General features: G+C 44.0%; 4 protein-coding genes across 4 annotated transcripts; 2 read left to right on the plus strand and 2 right to left on the minus strand.

Annotated features, from left to right (window-relative positions):
- Window positions 1–705: 705 nt before the first annotated feature.
- AO090124000087 (protein HGH1) lies at window positions 706–2047 on the plus strand (the record flags this gene model as incomplete). The annotated part of the gene is made up of 5 exons (XM_001823716.3): window positions 706–726; window positions 794–839; window positions 934–1037; window positions 1085–1198; window positions 1259–2047. 5 exons carry the CDS (start codon window positions 706–708, stop codon window positions 2045–2047), a joined length of 1074 nt encoding a protein of 357 aa, XP_001823768.1.
- Window positions 2048–2747: 700 nt separating this feature from the next.
- On the minus strand, window positions 2748–4001 carry AO090124000086 (uncharacterized protein; the record flags this gene model as incomplete). Its single annotated transcript, XM_023237515.1, has 1 exon — window positions 2748–4001. The coding sequence occupies one exon, from the start codon at window positions 3999–4001 to the stop codon at window positions 2748–2750; it is 1254 nt and encodes a 417-aa protein (XP_023092378.1).
- Window positions 4002–6817: 2816 nt separating this feature from the next.
- Window positions 6818–9149, plus strand: AO090124000085 (transcription factor IIF subunit TFG1; the record flags this gene model as incomplete). Its single annotated transcript, XM_023237516.1, has 4 exons — window positions 6818–8173; window positions 8235–8543; window positions 8596–8836; window positions 8911–9149. The coding sequence occupies 4 exons, from the start codon at window positions 6818–6820 to the stop codon at window positions 9147–9149; spliced, it is 2145 nt and encodes a 714-aa protein (XP_023092377.1).
- Window positions 9150–9444: 295 nt separating this feature from the next.
- On the minus strand, window positions 9445–15787 carry AO090124000084 (tetrafunctional fatty acid synthase subunit FAS1; the record flags this gene model as incomplete). The annotated part of the gene is made up of 2 exons (XM_001823713.3): window positions 9445–9930; window positions 9995–15787. The coding sequence occupies 2 exons, from the start codon at window positions 15785–15787 to the stop codon at window positions 9445–9447; spliced, it is 6279 nt and encodes a 2092-aa protein (XP_001823765.1).
- Window positions 15788–16815: the final 1028 nt, after the last annotated feature.

Here is a 16815-nt window from a genome sequence, read left to right on the forward strand (position 1 = left end):
GCTTGTTCCAGTGCGGCGGGCAACAGTCAAGCAAATAAAGATAACAGGTACAGAAGAATTGGGGCAAAGGTGTCCATCTAGGAATGGGAGGTGCCGTGCCGCGTTCTCGTAATTCATTAAATCTAGTGTACCGGTTTGTGTGTGGGGGGCCTGTATCTACATATGTACGTACCTAGACCGGATTGAAGTGAAGGACAAAAGGCTTACTCGGTATAATCAAAATGGAGCACGGATCATTTAATGCGTAGTCAATTTGGAAGTCTCTATATCATTTGAGAAGGTCGTCTCCTTTTGGACCTTTCCTTGTACTTTCGCCTTTTCTGAAGTTTGTAAAAAAGTATATATATATATATAATGAGCCGGAAAAAAAAACAAATAAAAATTAAAAAGATAACCCCACCTTTTGTGACGTCGTGAGGGGTAATTCTGATTTATTATAAATTTATACTATCCGTTGTATATGTATAAAAATCTCATTGGAGCTACGTCTGGAAAACCCCACAATTAATTTATTCACAACACAACCAGACAAAAAAAAAAAAAAAAATAAAAAAAAGAGGACTGTTGATACTCCCCAAACGCCGCTCACTACTCGAGGCATTTGCCTGCTGTGTATCTATATTTCCATTCAGGAAACTTAACTACATATATTCACACTAAATTCATTTACCACTGGGTTAGATATATACCTAGATAACCTTCAACATGCCCACCGAACTGGAGGAGGTTTGTTTCCTGCACTCTGCAGCAATGCCTGGGCTGTTTGCCTAACGAATTTCCCATTGTACTTCAGCTTGTCGAATTCCTTCATCATGGAAACACTCAAATCAGACAAATTGGTAATAGGAACCCTCGATAAACCCAGTGAACAGTTTGGAGAAACAACTTCCCTTCTGTGACCATTCGTGGATGCTCTATAATAACCTGTCCTAGCCTGCGAAAACCTCCTTGGTTTCTCAATTGCCCAACCGAACTTGTTCAAACGCCATCAGCTTCTGCCAGTGCGAGATCTGAAGCTTTTAGTGCGAGATTACACTGTTAGTGCCCGCCCGGTCGAATCCTGGCCAGGTCGCTTACTGAATAGCCAATCGCAAAAAATGCCCTGACAATGCTTATCAACCTCTCGGCTGACCAAGACGTATTGGCCAATCTTGCGGATGACGATGCTTTTCTCGAGACCCTTTTCACAAAAGTGACGGTGAGTGCTCCGTACTCGACGCGGGACGACACACGTCCTAACTAATACATGCGGCATTAGAACGTCAAGGAGCCGAATGCGGATGATGTGTCGATGCTTTTGGCCAACTTGGTCAAGTCGGAGAAAATGAAGAAACTGCTAACCATAAAACGAAGGGTCCCAGAGCAGGTGTCCACTTCCCCCAATGTAATGGATCAGCTGATGGATTGTTTCGTGAAAGGTGCCGAGGGCGCTCTCAACAAAAATGCCACCTATGACTACCTGTCTTATGTATTTGCCGACATGTCGAAGTCTAAGGAAGGTCGGGCGTATTTTACCTCGCGCCAGGAGTATGACGGCGTGGTGCCTGTAACGAAGCTTACTGTTTTCACCGAACATCAAAGCTCAATTCGGAGAAGGGGAGTTGCATCAACAATCAAGAATGTCGCGTTTGACATCGCATTCCACCCCACCCTTTTCTCTGAAGACGAAGCCAATCTCCTTCCATACATACTGCTGCCGATAGCAGGCCCGGAAGAATTTGGCGAAGAAGAAACATTGACGATGCTGCCAGACCTTCAGCTGCTACCCCCAGACAAAAAGAGAGATAGCGAAAATAGCATTATTGTAACACATCTTGAAACGTTACTGTTGCTAACAACAACTCGGGAAGGGCGAGATAGAATGAGGGAGGTGCAGGTCTATCCTATAATCCGAGAATGTCATCTGAACGTCGATGACGAGGATGTTCGAGAAGCTTGCGACAGGCTGGTTCAGATCTTGATGCGTGATGAGGAGGGGGAAAATGCTGGTCAGCCTGGGAGTATACAGCAGGAACACGATGACCAGCAGGTGGTAGAACTCTTTTGAGTTGGTGCATACTGGGAGTTCCTTTACTTATCTTTTTACCAAATAAGAACTCTTTGTTAAGAATTAAGTGGCAGTGTGGAAAGCTTTGATTTGAACGCCAGCAGTGCATGCCATCATGATGACACTGAACCCGAGGCTAGAATAACAAACGGAAAACTGTTTAATGACAAAGCTAAAGTAGGTTTTCATTGAATGGAAGTATAGCAAGTAGCTCAACATTGGTAGTATCCGTTTCGCATTGATTCATTTGCCTTTGAGCAGCCGAGTCCTTTCTATGGGTTGCATATGGACTATGGAATTGCATTGAATCAAGAGTCACCCCGTAGGAAGCACCTGGATCTTGGCCGTCTGGAATACGCAGCATTCGTCGCATCGTGTTTGCAGCGAGAGTAGTTTGTCGATGAAAATTCTCGCGCTGTGTCCGCTGCTTCTGGGCAGCTGCCGAGGGGCAGATAAGTCTGTTGTAGGCATGAATTTCACTTGAGAGATTCACACCGCGAGTACTGGACACCTGGTCATTCTTGAATCCTGCGAATTCGGGGGTTCCACAGGGTTGTTGTCGGTTTAAGTTATCTTCCGCTTCAGCAAGTAGATTCTGACCTACATGGCCATTGTCTGTTCGCCATTCCCACCCGACTCCTGGGATTTCCTGGACTCTACGTATAATGATCTGAGCGCGGGAGAACTCTGCTCTGATAGCTTACAGGCCCTTGTCTGTGACAGTTTCGCCTACATTATGGTTGTGTTCGAGGGGGTCCTCAATTGCTATGAGGAACCGGAGTCGACGTCCATGTTCGTCAGTCCTCGCGGTGTTCCAACCTTTCTCCAGCTTGGAAAGGATGCCACCCTGCGTGCGAATCGAAACAACGTCTTGGATCCAATTGAAAGCGCCTGGGGGTGTAGTTTTGCATCGGCTTCCATAGTAAGCGAAAAAGCCACGAAGCAGCTCGCCGACGGATTGCCGATTACCAGAAGTCATATTATACCAGGCTTTCCTCCTAAGTTCGGTCTCATTTTTGGAAAAACGGATATCGTACTTGTTAGGACCCGTAGTGCTAAAGTGTCTAGGGGACAGCCGACCCAGAAGCTGAAGATTAGGAACCAAAGGCGGGTCTACCACGTTCATCAGGTAATGGATGACCATGAGAATGTAGCCATACGAACAGAGTGTGCCATGGTAGGGACGATTGATTTTTCGAGCCTTGGCCCACATCTTCACGAATACACCGACAACACGCACCCTTTCATCGCAGAGGGCGTAGCAGCGAAGTAATTCGGTATTGTATAGTACCAGGCACCCAGAAAGGTTGATGCCACACTGAATGCCTACTGAAGACAGCGCCTCGGGGTTTGTAGTCTGTTTTGGAAAATGGTAATTACTCTGTCCTTTGCTTTCAACCCCGAGCGAGGCTGAGACTCCTTGGGAAGGAGCTTCGTACAATTTGACGATTGGCACCCTGGCTTTTTGGATTATCCGAGCATCGAAGCCGGCATCAGTGAATGCCTTATACAAAATCTGAGGACACCTTGCTTCTATATCTTTTGGGAACACTTCTCCGTGGGTGGTCATTACTAGATCAAGGTCAGCCCCAGGCAATGCGAAACCATTCCGCAGACTGCCAAAGCATTTGAGGTCAAAGGTTTTCTCTTTAATGGTATAGCCGTGCTGCTTGGTATGCCTCTCAAGCGCTTCCCGGGCAATGTTAGTTAGGAAAATCCGTAGGGTTTCCTTGCTGCGAAATTCGCTAGCCAGCGAGCCGAAAGAGGGCACTCGGGCTGCTAGGGAGTTCAAATAGTTTATCTGAAGTTGAACTCGCCTGCAAGGATCAGACTGTTGATCACCAAACCGGGTTCTGGGAGCATGCGAATAGGAATAGCTAGCTGGATTACTGGCGTGTGCAATCTCCAAAACTGATTGATAGTGCACAGGGTATGTATCAGTCTTGTCGTTCATCGTGCGCTCTTCAACGTGGCTCTCTGAAAGGAACCCTCTTTGACGATGAGTCGATTTGCTAGGGCTGAGCTGGATATCGCGGTGATTCGCATAGTGGCTAGCGATTGCTGGCTGCTGTTGGGATAACAGTTGCGCACTGGCATGACTTAGCATATCAATGACATGACAAGGCAGGCCATCCATTCCTGATGATATAGGAGTAGCGGCAGCAGACCTATGTGCAAGGCCGCGTCTTTTATCAGTCATAACGGGTGCGGCAGATGAAACAGAATGTTGCATGATTAATTGTTGATAGTCCAAGTGCAAGAGGCTAGATAGTAGGAAATGGAGAGGGCTACAAGATGAGGCTTTTAATCGAGTGAGCGATGTGACTGCCAATACTGACCGTCTTCTAGCACTGGGGAGAAAGTCAATCAATAGAAGCGGGATATAAATGGGAACATAGGTGTTCAAGATGTAGATACTGAGAGAAGAATGATAACGCGATGGCGGGAAGGAGCATGATGTGAAAGGGAAAGAGGTTCGTTCCTCAGTCTCTTCTTTTAACTTCTTGTCCTTTGTTTTTGAGAAAATCTGTGAACTGCCCTTCTGCCTAAGCGAAAGTGATGCCACAGTGACAGGGCAAGTGAATAAGGGGTGGCAGAAGTTGAGATGTTGGGTGGAGTGGGATATACTAGGTATGAGATAATGTAATTAGTAAGCAAGCTGCGCATACAAGCGAGCTGTGTATTAATCACTATATAGAAATTTAAAATAATTAAAATACTATAAATTCTAATTTCTATATAAAAATAAATAGTTCTATTAATTTAAATAGTATATAATTTTATAATTTTATATATTATAGCTAAAATATTTAAATAAAATATATTTAGAATCTAATTTAATAAATAAAGATCTATCTATCTATATAGCTTTATCTATTTAATTTTAGTATTTAATAAAAATTTAGACTTTAAATATTAATATATCTTCTTTAAAAATAATCTATTTAATAAAATATTTTTATTTTTTAAACTATTTTTTATATATAGTCTAATATTACTTTAATTAATATTTTAATATTATTATATTATTTATAGTTTATTTAATATCTTTAATTAATTAATTTAAATTAATTTTAATAAATAAATTAAAATTATAAAATTAATTTTTAAATAGTTTTTTAAATATAGATTCTAATTTTTTTAACTACTTAACTATATAAAATATTTTAGATATTAAACTATCTTAATTACTAGATCTATTATCTAAAAATATAGAGATTTTAAACTAAACTATTAGTTAAAAAAAAACACGCTCAAGACTTAAAGAAACTAGATTAATAGCTCTAAAAATACTATAAATATTACTATTAATAAAGATTATTATATAGATTTAAAAATATATCTTTAAAAAATTAAATTTATTAATATAATTAAATTTATAGTATATTTTAAATTTAATTAGATTTCTATATAAATCTTTTAATAGTAAAAAAATAGTAATATTAAATAATTAAAACTTATAAAAAATATATATAGATATATAGATTAGTATAATATTATTCTTTATATAAATCTAATTAAATTAAAATATTAAATAACTATTATAGCTATTTAAAATAAATAAATAATATATCTCTATAAATTAGTTAATAGTATAAAATATAAAATAATTCTATAATTAATAAAGATTAATCTTATTATTTATTTAGCTATTAAAACTAATCTTTATTCTTTAATTAAAAAAAATCTTATTATTTTTATACTAGATCTCTATATATATTTTATTTTTAAAAATAATATAAAAAAATAGAGTCTATTTATTAAAACTAATATATTCTATAGTAGTAATCTATTTTTAATTCTTTAACTATAATAAAAATAATTTCTCTAGTATATTAGATCTAATAATAACTTTAGTTATAGCTATTAAATCTATTATAAATCTAATTTTATTAAAATTATAGATATTATTTAAGACTATACTATATTTTTAAATAATTTTATTTATCTATTTAAACTAAATATTTAAAATCTTAGAATTCTCTATTTTAATATATTAATAATTATAGTAATATATAAAATAGATTTTAAATTTAAATATATATTTAATAAAATTATATATCTATTTTTTTTCTATAATAATAAAAAAAAATAGTATCACATTTTAAAAATAAAATATTAGCTATTTTTTATATATATATAGATTAAAAAGATACTCTATATTTATTTAATAAAAGAATCTATTCTTTAAATAATTTTTTTTTATTAATAATTATTTTATAACTATTAGCGCGTTGCTCATCTCTAAAAAAGACCCTTTTTAAATAATTATATAGAATAGATTTAAAAAGATTAAATATATTAGTAGCTTTTCTAAAGCTACTAAATTTATTTTTTTTTAAAACTAATATAATTAATAAAATCCAGCCTTTCTATTCAGCGCGTGATTTTAATAATTTAAGTATTTTTAATAATATAGCCAATATTTTAATTCTCTAAGAAATTAAGATACGTAAAAAATATATTAGATACGCAGCTCACTTGCGTGCGCAGCTCGCTTACCGATTACGTTACTCTGTAGCTGTGCTTACCTAAGTGAACAGTCCATTTCAGCCGAGTGACACTCCACTCCGCTGCTACATCAATCAACATTTGCCATCTTCATTTTCCTTTGACAACTCCTTTAGTACCCAAGACAATCCTGTCTTTGCTTCAAATACTACGCTGTTTCCTTTTCTTGATATATGTACCTCGTGCAAGCGGGACTTCTACGATCTAGGTACATGTATCTCCGAAGGAGCTTCACGTGTCTGAAAGCATACCGGTAACATGGCTACACCTACGAACGACCTAAACGCGCGGACTCCGACAGGTTCAAATGGACCTCCACCCATGAGAATTCGTCGCCCCAAGGCAGCAGATCCTTTAGTACGACCGAAAAAAAAACTTGCAGCCAAACCAGGTATTTCTGTCTCCGGAAATGGACCAGCCTTAAAATCGGTTTCTTCGCGACCAGCTACTTCCAACCCGTTATCTATGCCTCATCCTGACAGAGGGAAGCCTTCGTCTTCAGGAGCTGATTTCTCCGCCAATGGGTTTAGCGGCCCATTGTTATCCGAAACATATACGGACTATCCCCTAGTCACGACAAAGCGCGCATTGCGGGAAGGCTTGAAACATCACATTGCTAGATTCGCATCAAAGAAGACTGTCGATCCGCGTGACGAATCCCAGTTCACTAGGCCTGTCAGGCTCCAACGTCGCGATCCGCGCGCCCGATCGCATGAGATGACATCGGAGAAGAGCCAGGGCATGCAGAAAACAATGTCTGAATCTAGCCATCAGATGGATGAGGTTGAGCGTGAAGAGTTAGAGGCCAGGAAGGCTGCCCGTGAGAAGGAACGCGCGGAGAACCTGGCCCAAATTGCCCCATCCACTGGATCCGCCCCGAAGAGAGCGAATGTACCCAAGCAAAAAACTCAGCAGGTGTCCAAGACAGATATGACTCCGGAGGAGATGGCGAAGACGCGAATCAAGTACGAAGAAGCTTTGCCGTGGCATCTAGAAGACTTCGACAACAAAAATATTTGGGTGGGGAACTATGAAGCTGCTCTGTCCGAAACGCATGCGGTATTTGTACTTGAGGCCACAGGGAAAATGAGGATGATCCCTGTGGAAAAATGGTACAGATTCAATGCCAAACACCAATTCAAAGCTTTGACTATCGAGGAAGCGGAGAAGTTCATGGCAAAGAAAGTTAAAGATCCACGATGGTTCATGGAGAAGCAACAAGAACTAGCTCAACGAAAGGAACTGGAGCAGTTTGCTAAACAGCGGAAAGTATACGCTGGTAAACAAGGTACTCCATCTGGAGTTGAGGGGTTGGAGGCCGATGAAATGGACTTTGAAGAAGATCGATTTGCTGATGATGAAGAGCATGATGATCTTTTCAACGAGGATGAGGAAGCAAAAGCAGCGGAGAAGAGAATCAAGCAAGACCAGTTGAAAGCCAATGTTTTTGACCTGAAAGACGAGAAAGACTATGAGCAAGAGGAATTGAGAGAAAAGAAAGAGAAGGAGGCTCGTCGTGTGCTTGGAAAAAAAGTTCGGAAAGCTTTACAAAAACGAGAAAAGAACTATGACTATAGTAGTGGCTCGGATGTTAATCCTTATTCAGACGATGAGGTGAGAAAAGCATCCAATCTCATATGCTCGTGTCTTTACTAACACTTTGTTTTCTTTTTAGAGCTCTGATGATAGCGAGTCTGAACGATTAAAGGAGGAAGAGCGGAAAGCCGAAGAGGAAAAGAACAAAAAGGACACAACGGCATCCTCCAAGGGCAACAATACGCCGTCCGGCCGCCCTAAGCATACCGATCCCTTGAAGAAAGGCACGGCAGCTGCACCACGGAAACGGTTGGGTTCTCCCAACGTGTCGGATGCGAGTGGGACAGACACTTCCCGCAAAAAGGGTAAAAGCAAGGACCTGTCCTCCCAGCCCACGCCTCAGCCAAGCTCGCGCAATATGTCTCCAGTTGCGTCATCGCAAATGCCAGTAAGTTCCCTATCACTATTTCCAGGTCTATTCGTGAGTTAATCCTTTACAGCTTGGCAAGAAGCGTGTCCGAAACGTACCTCTTGGTGGTGCAGGTTCTGGGAGTGATGCCGATGGCGGTGCAGGTTCCGGTGGGGAGATGAGTGAAAGCGGTAAAACTAAGAAGCTCAAGCTTAATCCTCCAGCAGTCTCTCAGGGTGGGACTCCCCAGGGATCTAGGGCAGGAAGTCCTACTCCCTTAGCAGGTAGAAGTTTTTCGGGAAGCCGTGCTAGCAGCCCTGAGTCATTCAGAGGTAAGTCTAATTCATCTTGTTTGGGAATTTTCTTCTGGCTATGTAGCATTGTTCTGATTGGGCCATATGTAAAGGGCAAACTCGCGTTTCCACTCCAGTACGCGCTGGAAATCAAAGCTTCCCTACGCCTGCGGAGATTCATGCTGCTATTCCCCCCTCAGGCATACTCAGTAGTGACTTGCTCAAAATATTCCGTCCCCGTATTGGTGAGTCAAAGGAGAACCACCGAAAGTTTATAGCGATTGTCAAAGATGTGGGAGTTTATGGCAAAGAAGATCGATTGTTGCGCCCTGGTACGCTGAAGGAGAGTTGATTGGGAAGATCCTGCCACGTGTGTTGAATGGAAAACCAATCAATAGTAGTGAACACAGCGTTAGGTTTCAGTATATGCTCATGTAATTGAATATCTATTGAGGTCATGCTAAAGTAGGTTATCTATACGAAATGGGGATTGAGGTATAAATAGCACTTGAACAAAACAGAATTGGGATAGACGTTTTGAACACCCAGCGCTAAGCCGAAACATCTTTGGGTAGAAATAGAGACGAGGAACAAAAACAATATGAAGTAACATTCGTGCGACGAGTTTCCTTTATCCGGCCATTCTTTTAAGCGGATGTGCCACCACCACCGCGTGAGACGTTCTCACTCTCCTCCTCGTATTTCTCCCAGTTCGCCAAAATGTTAGCAATACGCGGTGAATTCGTGAGCCTGTAGACATCCTCGAAATATTCCTTGGTGAGTTCGAAGGGGCGAGCTGTGACATTTGGAATATATTTTCCAACCAACTTGCTGGGATCAATAGTGTTTTTATTGATCTTCTTTAGCAAAAACGACCGGAAAGGCTTCACACCAGAACGGAGGAAAGTGCTGTGGAAGGGAACGTCAATTCCTCTCAGAGGGATGGTAGCGAAGCCACGCTCAAGGGTAATGGGCTTAGGCTTAGACTCAGTCTGCTTGACACATTCGTGAATGATTTTAACCAGGTGAGCCTTCACATCTTCCAGAGACATGCTTTGCATGAGAGCGGGAATGTCAATGTTCTGAGCCTTCAAGTAATTGAGTAGATTTGTAAGACAGTCAAGTGCTCGGAGCTGCAAAGGGGAAAGCTTAGTTAGAGAGATTGCTCATAATTGAAAGCGGAAAGGGTAGACTCACATCTCCAGCAGCAACGTATTGCATGTTTGCGACGTTGTAGTTGACAATCTCAAGTAGCCAGCCAGTCTGTTCCGAGATATTCTCTACCACATACTGCAGAGCCTGCTCATTAAATGTCTTGGAAATCCGGCTTGGATTGACAGCGCACATAGAGTAGTTGGAGCGACCTTGTTCATCGCGCTCAACCGCAACTTGCATAGTCAACCCGCGATAGAATACGACAGAAACCAAGCTTTCAATAGGCATAACATCGGCAAGAGCTGCAAGTGCCGAATATTCACCAAGTGAGTGACCAGCGAAGCTGCTATCTCTTTGAACCAGTCCCTTGGAACGCATATCTTCAAAACTAGCCTTCTCCATCAATGTCAAAGCTGGCTGTGTGAATTGTGTCGCAGAGAGCAATCCAGATGGAGAGCGATAGGTGTAGGACGTTGTATTTTCGTCGATTTCCTTGAAGATCTTCTCTGATTTGATGCTTCCATCTGCATTAACAGACTCGAAGGTCATCGACATGTAATTTTGACGAATGGCTTTGCCGCGGGGACCACCAAAATAGACGGTGAGTTCCTTGGGGTTGTTTTTCACGATATCAATGATGGAAAGACCATAGTTCTCCATGAAGTGACGGTCAGCCCGATCCCAAACTTCTCTAGCAACAGGGCTGCTGCTATACAGCTCCATTCCCATCCCTTGTTCTTGGGAGCCTTGTCCAGTGAACACGTAGGAGGTAACAGGTTGTTCCACCTCTGCTTCACCAAGAAGGACTTTATCCTCTGTCTCCTTGTTGCTGGCTTCAACCTTGATGATCTTACGGCCAGCGATCATACCGACGTGCTGCAATTTGACAGTGATCATGTCGTTGGGCAAAACCATTCCAACCAGGGATACATGGAAACCCCTGACACGACCAATGTTGTTCTCAGCAGCCCAGGTTTCCACATAGCTGCGAACAGCGGCACTCGTATACATGCCATGGGTGATAGTGCCTGGCAAGTTGGCGTAACTGGAGAAGACTCGTGAGACGTGGATCGGATTGTAATCGCCCGAGACGCGAGCATAGGTCTCGTTAGAAGTTGGAGCACGCAGCTCCAAAGGTGTCTTTCCACTGAGAGGGATGGGGTTTTCGAAGTACACGGGCTGCTCGATAGATGTCCCGTTTCGCTGAAGGTAGTCCACCACTGGGTTTCCGTGAGAATCTCCGGCTTCGTAGTCGACAGTCGCAACTTGGATGATCTCCTTGGTAGGGAGTTCAAGAAGAACCTGACCGATTGTTTGAACATGGCTGAACACAGACTTGTTCTTAAATCGAATCAAACTTTGAAGGCGGAAGGTCAAAGTTTGACCCAATAACTCAACATCGGGCTCATCAATGCGGAACCACTCCTTGGACCGAAGGATCGCAACATCCCTGCTCGACGCAAGATGAACCTGCATCGGAACCTCGTCTTTACGCTGGAAAGTATTCTCGAAGTCCAAGTATGCTCCTCGATATAAGAATTGACTGGTGACATGCATGATAGGTTTGCCATCTCTCTCGATGGTACCGCAGACCTCAACCATCTTACCGGAATCTTGATTGATAACAGCGTTAATCTGGGCGGTAGTATCTAGAACATCACCAACCTTAAGAGGCTGAGCGCCGGGGACCATCTTGAAACCATTAGAAAGGTGGACTAATTTCAGCAAATCACCATCAATAGTACGAGGGAAGATGGGTTTGGTAATGGCTTTCCAGCCAGCGACGATGGCGAAGTCCATGGGAGCAAATACTTCCTTTCCGGGGCGATCCACGAAGGCTTCACCTGTGTTGCCAACAGCATGGACGAAATCAGCGACAGCTTGTGACGTAATAGTCTCGCGACCACCATTGAAAGTTGCTGTCGTAGGGGTATCAAATGGAACGTCGCTGTTTCCAAACCAGACGCGGTAGTAAAACTCCTTGATACGATCATTGCGTCCTTCCATGACCTCTCGGATGGGCGCATATCCTGATTCAGGATGATAAGTGAACAAGAATGTCAGCGGAACAACGCCGCCTTCTGCAGTTCTGCCCTCGAAAAGAGTAAGGCTAATCTGGTTCTTCTCATTCATTTTGACCTCTACTGTCTTAACAAGCTTCCCTGACTGATAAGGCTCCCTCACACTAATGGCCGTTTTGGAAGGATCACTTGGGTGGGCTATCTCGACATACATGCCCGCAGTTGGTGCAACGACTCGCTTCAATGGGTTGGTCTGGAAACGATGGCCCTGAACGAAGATGTCGGCAAGGAAGATCGCATGCCTCCAAGAATAGGAGGTGCCTGCTAGGAGACGTAGCCAGCGTTCAAGCCCAGGCAGATCGGAGGAAGGAGATGACGACAGTCTGTAGCTAATCTTGTTGGCGTCTTCAGAGATGGTGAGGCCGTCAATCTCCGGCTCATCAATGGACTCATCGAGCCGACCTCCAAGATATTCGATGACGGGGACGTTTGTCTCATCGCCATTGTACACATCCTCGAGAAGGCTCTTGATATGTCCCTGGTGAATGCCATTCAAGATATCTTGGACAGGCTCATCGGTGATAGTTGAGAATTTAGCAGCCATTGGCCCTTGCAGAATGCAGGTTCTTCCAACGTCTTGATCCACAACTGCCTCCAAATCTTCACTTTGCCAGAGAGAATCTTTCTTGAACCAATATTCAAAGTTTTCATCCAAAGCAGGAACAAAGGGAACTGGTTTTTGGCCACGCCGTTGACAAAGTAAAAGGAAATGCTGGACGTCTTGGGCATTGATCAGTTGAGTTGCCGCTTCAGGATATGCTACCAAGATGTTATCAACGGCAGGGTAGGGAGTGTTGAGCTCTGAATAATTCTGTAGCAAAGACGGCTGACCCTGAGCGGTAGTGAAACGCTCTTCAACGCGGCGAATGAAATCACCGGTCAATTTCTTAAGAGATTCATCAATCCACCGAGACTCATGTTTGACGTACATTAGGTCCACCATACGATGAACTACCTCTGCGTACGTCATATCTTCGAGGTCAGCGGTTTCGCCGGAAGCTTTGCGACCGAACCAAACCTTCTGGAAATCATCGTTCAGCTTCTTGATTATATAATTGCGTTGCTTTTTCAGTTCGGGAACGCGTTTTGTCTTGTCGAGTTTGAAAATCTTTTGGTCCATTTCGTGCCAGAACAAAACGCCTCTTGTGGCAAGTTTATGGATCGGCTCGCCCATCTCAGAGAGGACTGTCACGACACCACCTGCAGAGCCTTTGTATGTCTTCTCCCAATCTTGGTCGTCAAGGCCAGGGGCATCCGCAATAGCCTTCTTCGCGTTCTTCGATGTGTGTGCTTCCTTGGCGATCATTATGCGACTACCGAACAAGCAACCGTCAAAAGGCATCGGGGGGTAGCCGAAACGAGATGACCAGGTTCCGGATAGGTAGGGATAAGTATCGTCAGAGCCCCCAAAGCCACTGCCTGCCACAAGGACGATGTTTTCACAACGCCTGATACGGCTATACATCTGTAGCACGGGCTGATGGAAATCCTCGAAGGAGTGATGCCCACCACCACGGCCTCCAGTCCACTGAAGAATGACGGGGAACTTAGGGTTTGCCTTGGCAATGTTGATAACCTGTTGAATAGCGTCCACGGAGCCCGGCTTGAAGGCAATGTGCTTAATGCCGAGAGTTTCGATGTACTCATTGGCAACTTCAATTGATGGAACACCAGCACCGATTGTCAAACCCTCCACAGGAACACCATCGGCCCGCAGTTTTCCGATCAAGGGTATCTGCCATGCCATGGCGCGGGGATTGACATAAATCAAGTTGATGGTGATACCGCGGCCTGGAGGAATAGTTTTTTCGATCTTGGAAACCGCCTCGGTCATAGTCTTAGCATTGTAGTAACCACCACCAGCGAGTTCAATATGGTAGCCCGCATTCATTGTTGCGGCCACGAAATCCCAAGGAACGGTGGTGGGAGTCATGCCAGCAACCATTATGGGAGGGATGCCTAACAATCGGCTCATCTTAGTATCTACAAACGTCTGGCCCGCTGCATTCTTCACAAGACGCGGCCCATACTCCTTGACCCAGTCGATGGCGTACTTCACAGCATGCTCATCACGGTCAAATAGTTCTGGCTTATAACCAACCTCCGCGTTAGTGCCGTCCATGGCCCCGGCAAGCACCACACGAACACCTGTACCGTCCTTGTTGCGGTTTGTAAGCACGCCGAGACCAGAGATACCGCCGGGACCGAAATCAACAATGTGGGTAGCTTTCGGGAAAACGGTTGCCTGCTCCCAATTGACGGCATCGTGGGTAATCATGCGCACCAGCGCAGGAACAATGTTTGCATTACCAGATTCACGTAGGTCTTCTCCGGTCTTAGTGCCAAAAACCGGGATAGCAAGAGAATTGGCCGGAATTTCCAGGTCTTCCAGGTCTTCCAAGATGCGATCATACGCGGAATACAAGTACTGGCTATGGAAAGGAGCAGTAATTGGAAGGAACCGGTTCACGAAGCGAACCTTACGCTGTGTGAATGGCACACGATTCTGGTCCAGGCCTGTAGGAGCTTTAACTTTGCGCAGGCGCAAGTTAAGACCGTAAAGCGAAAGCGGAGGACCAGTGACAACGAAATTCCGTGCGCTGTTAACGAGAGAGATAGAGATGTGGCGATCCTCTGGAAGATGTTGGTTGGTCATGTCTATGTGCTCCTGAACAGCAGACCTTGGGAGGTCTCGGATGGACAGCATTGGGGTCGGGGTTCCTTCCCCATTTTCGATCGAGTCTTGCAACACCGATGGAGCAATCGATGTGCGAGGGTAGGCCTGCTGGCTACGAAGACCGATCCAAAATAGCATAGTCAGAGCATCCTTGGCAACTTTCTCAAAGCTCTCCCACGTTGTTGCAGAGGCAATGGCTGCGGCGGTGACCACCCCCTGAGAGTGGCCCGTAGTTCCACTAAACCTTTCCAAGATCTCACTAGGTTCACGGCCCAAGGCTTTGCAAGTTACCACGAAGTGTGCTAGCTGAACTAGACCAATCAACGGGAGACTCACTGGAGCCGACACAAGATAATCGGTGTCGGGCTGTGAGTCAGGATCCTGCAGCCATTGGATGATATCCATGCCTTTAGGATATAACTTGCTCGCCTCCGGCTCCCGAGAGAGAGACAGCAGCAACTGCGCTGACGAGGAGATCAACTCATCGACAAAAGTTGGATAGGTTGTATAAATCTCTCTCAGCTCATCAAAGTATTCCTCAATGTTGCCTTGTCCCCCAAAAACGGTATAAATGTTCGCCTTCTCATCTGAAGCAGCACGGAAAAGCGCAGAATCATAAGGCTTGGTGGGTCGTCCAGCAGCCGCCCTGCCAGCGTAGTACGCCTTGACAACCGAAGTCTTTTTAGCGGTTATTCCTGGAAGTGCCGATGCAACAGCATGGACGTCATTGCCGCGCATGAAGGCACGCTCGAATTCATTCAAGGCGAGCTTTAAGACTTCCAAGTTCGTCCCATGTGCATCATCCTCGCCCTCTTCTACCTCTGTAGCAATATGGCCAATATAGCGAGCCACAAGCTCCGCTACTGAAGAAGGCTCGTCATCCTGGGCAAGTTCGTCCGTTGGTTCCGGTAACGAGGCTGTGAAGGTGTCTTTCAATTGCGAGGCTTGGAAATGAAGGGAGGTTGGCACGAGGAAAGAAAACTCCAGCGAACCATGCGACAGTATGAGAGGTCGCAAGGACTGGGAGGAACGCGGAGTATTAATGCCCGTCTGAGGGCCTGTAGATGTTCCATACATCTCGTGATTTCGTATCTAGGCGTACGTCTTTTCGCAGTAAAATCAAGCGCCAGACGGAGATGCCGAATGAAATCCGGGTAATTCTATAGCATGTAAGTGTGATGAACAAACCAGGAAAGATACCAAACGAGTTACAGGTGCAGTATCTGCAAAACAGAAGTAACATTGAGCCCTTTTTTTTTTTTTTTTTTTTTTTCTTTTTAGGCAGAGATGGGGGTCTTCCCTTGTTGCACTTGATTACAGGTAAAGGAGACGAGTAATTGCAGCCCAGAAACAAGCAAAGGTGAGCTTCCTTACCTAGTCTTCAAAGTGGTTCTGAATTAAGCTTGGGTCAAAATCATCAGCTGGTCCATCACCCAGCTATTAAAAATTGAGAAGGTGAAGAATTAAAAAAAGAGGTGGGGGAATGAGAATGAACCCAGGTGTGGAAATGGATAGCAGAGGTGGGAGAAAAAGAAAGGGAAAAGAATTGGAATTTGATTACAACATAAAAAATGGTGTAGAGAATAGAAAGTCAAGAAAGGTAAGTGGGAGGAGCAGGAGACTTTGGAAGGGTTCTGGAGAAACAAGGATGGCAATAATACTAATAATAAGAGAAGGTTGATGATGGGGTACCGAAAAAAAAAATAAAAATAAAAAATAAAAAAATTGAAAGAAGAAGAGAGAGGTACTCCGATACAGATGATGGTTAAACTAAAAAAAGGTCCTCATCACCACACATCAAATCAAATTCAAAGTAGTCGTCAGGCCCCCTCCCCCCCCAAAAAAAGAGAGAGATACGGAGTACCGATAGTACACATATTGTGTTGAACCGGCCGGGCGGAGGTGAAAACCCGCAGCTTTGGGGCTGGTTGAATGAGAACCGTCCAGATCAGGTATGGCGGGCAGCGGAACCTCCCCAAAGGTCCAAAACGGTTGGGCTGGATCTAGTGGGACGTGACAATACTGTACCTAACAACCTAGAGTTGATCGTGATGGACTCGGCCTTATTAGGGCTACTAGCCTTTTTTAGGTACATACCTACCGGC

This window comes from Aspergillus oryzae, chromosome 5 (genome assembly GCF_000184455.2).
Source record: "Aspergillus oryzae RIB40 DNA, chromosome 5".
Lineage (NCBI taxonomy): Eukaryota > Fungi > Ascomycota > Eurotiomycetes > Eurotiales > Aspergillaceae > Aspergillus > Aspergillus oryzae.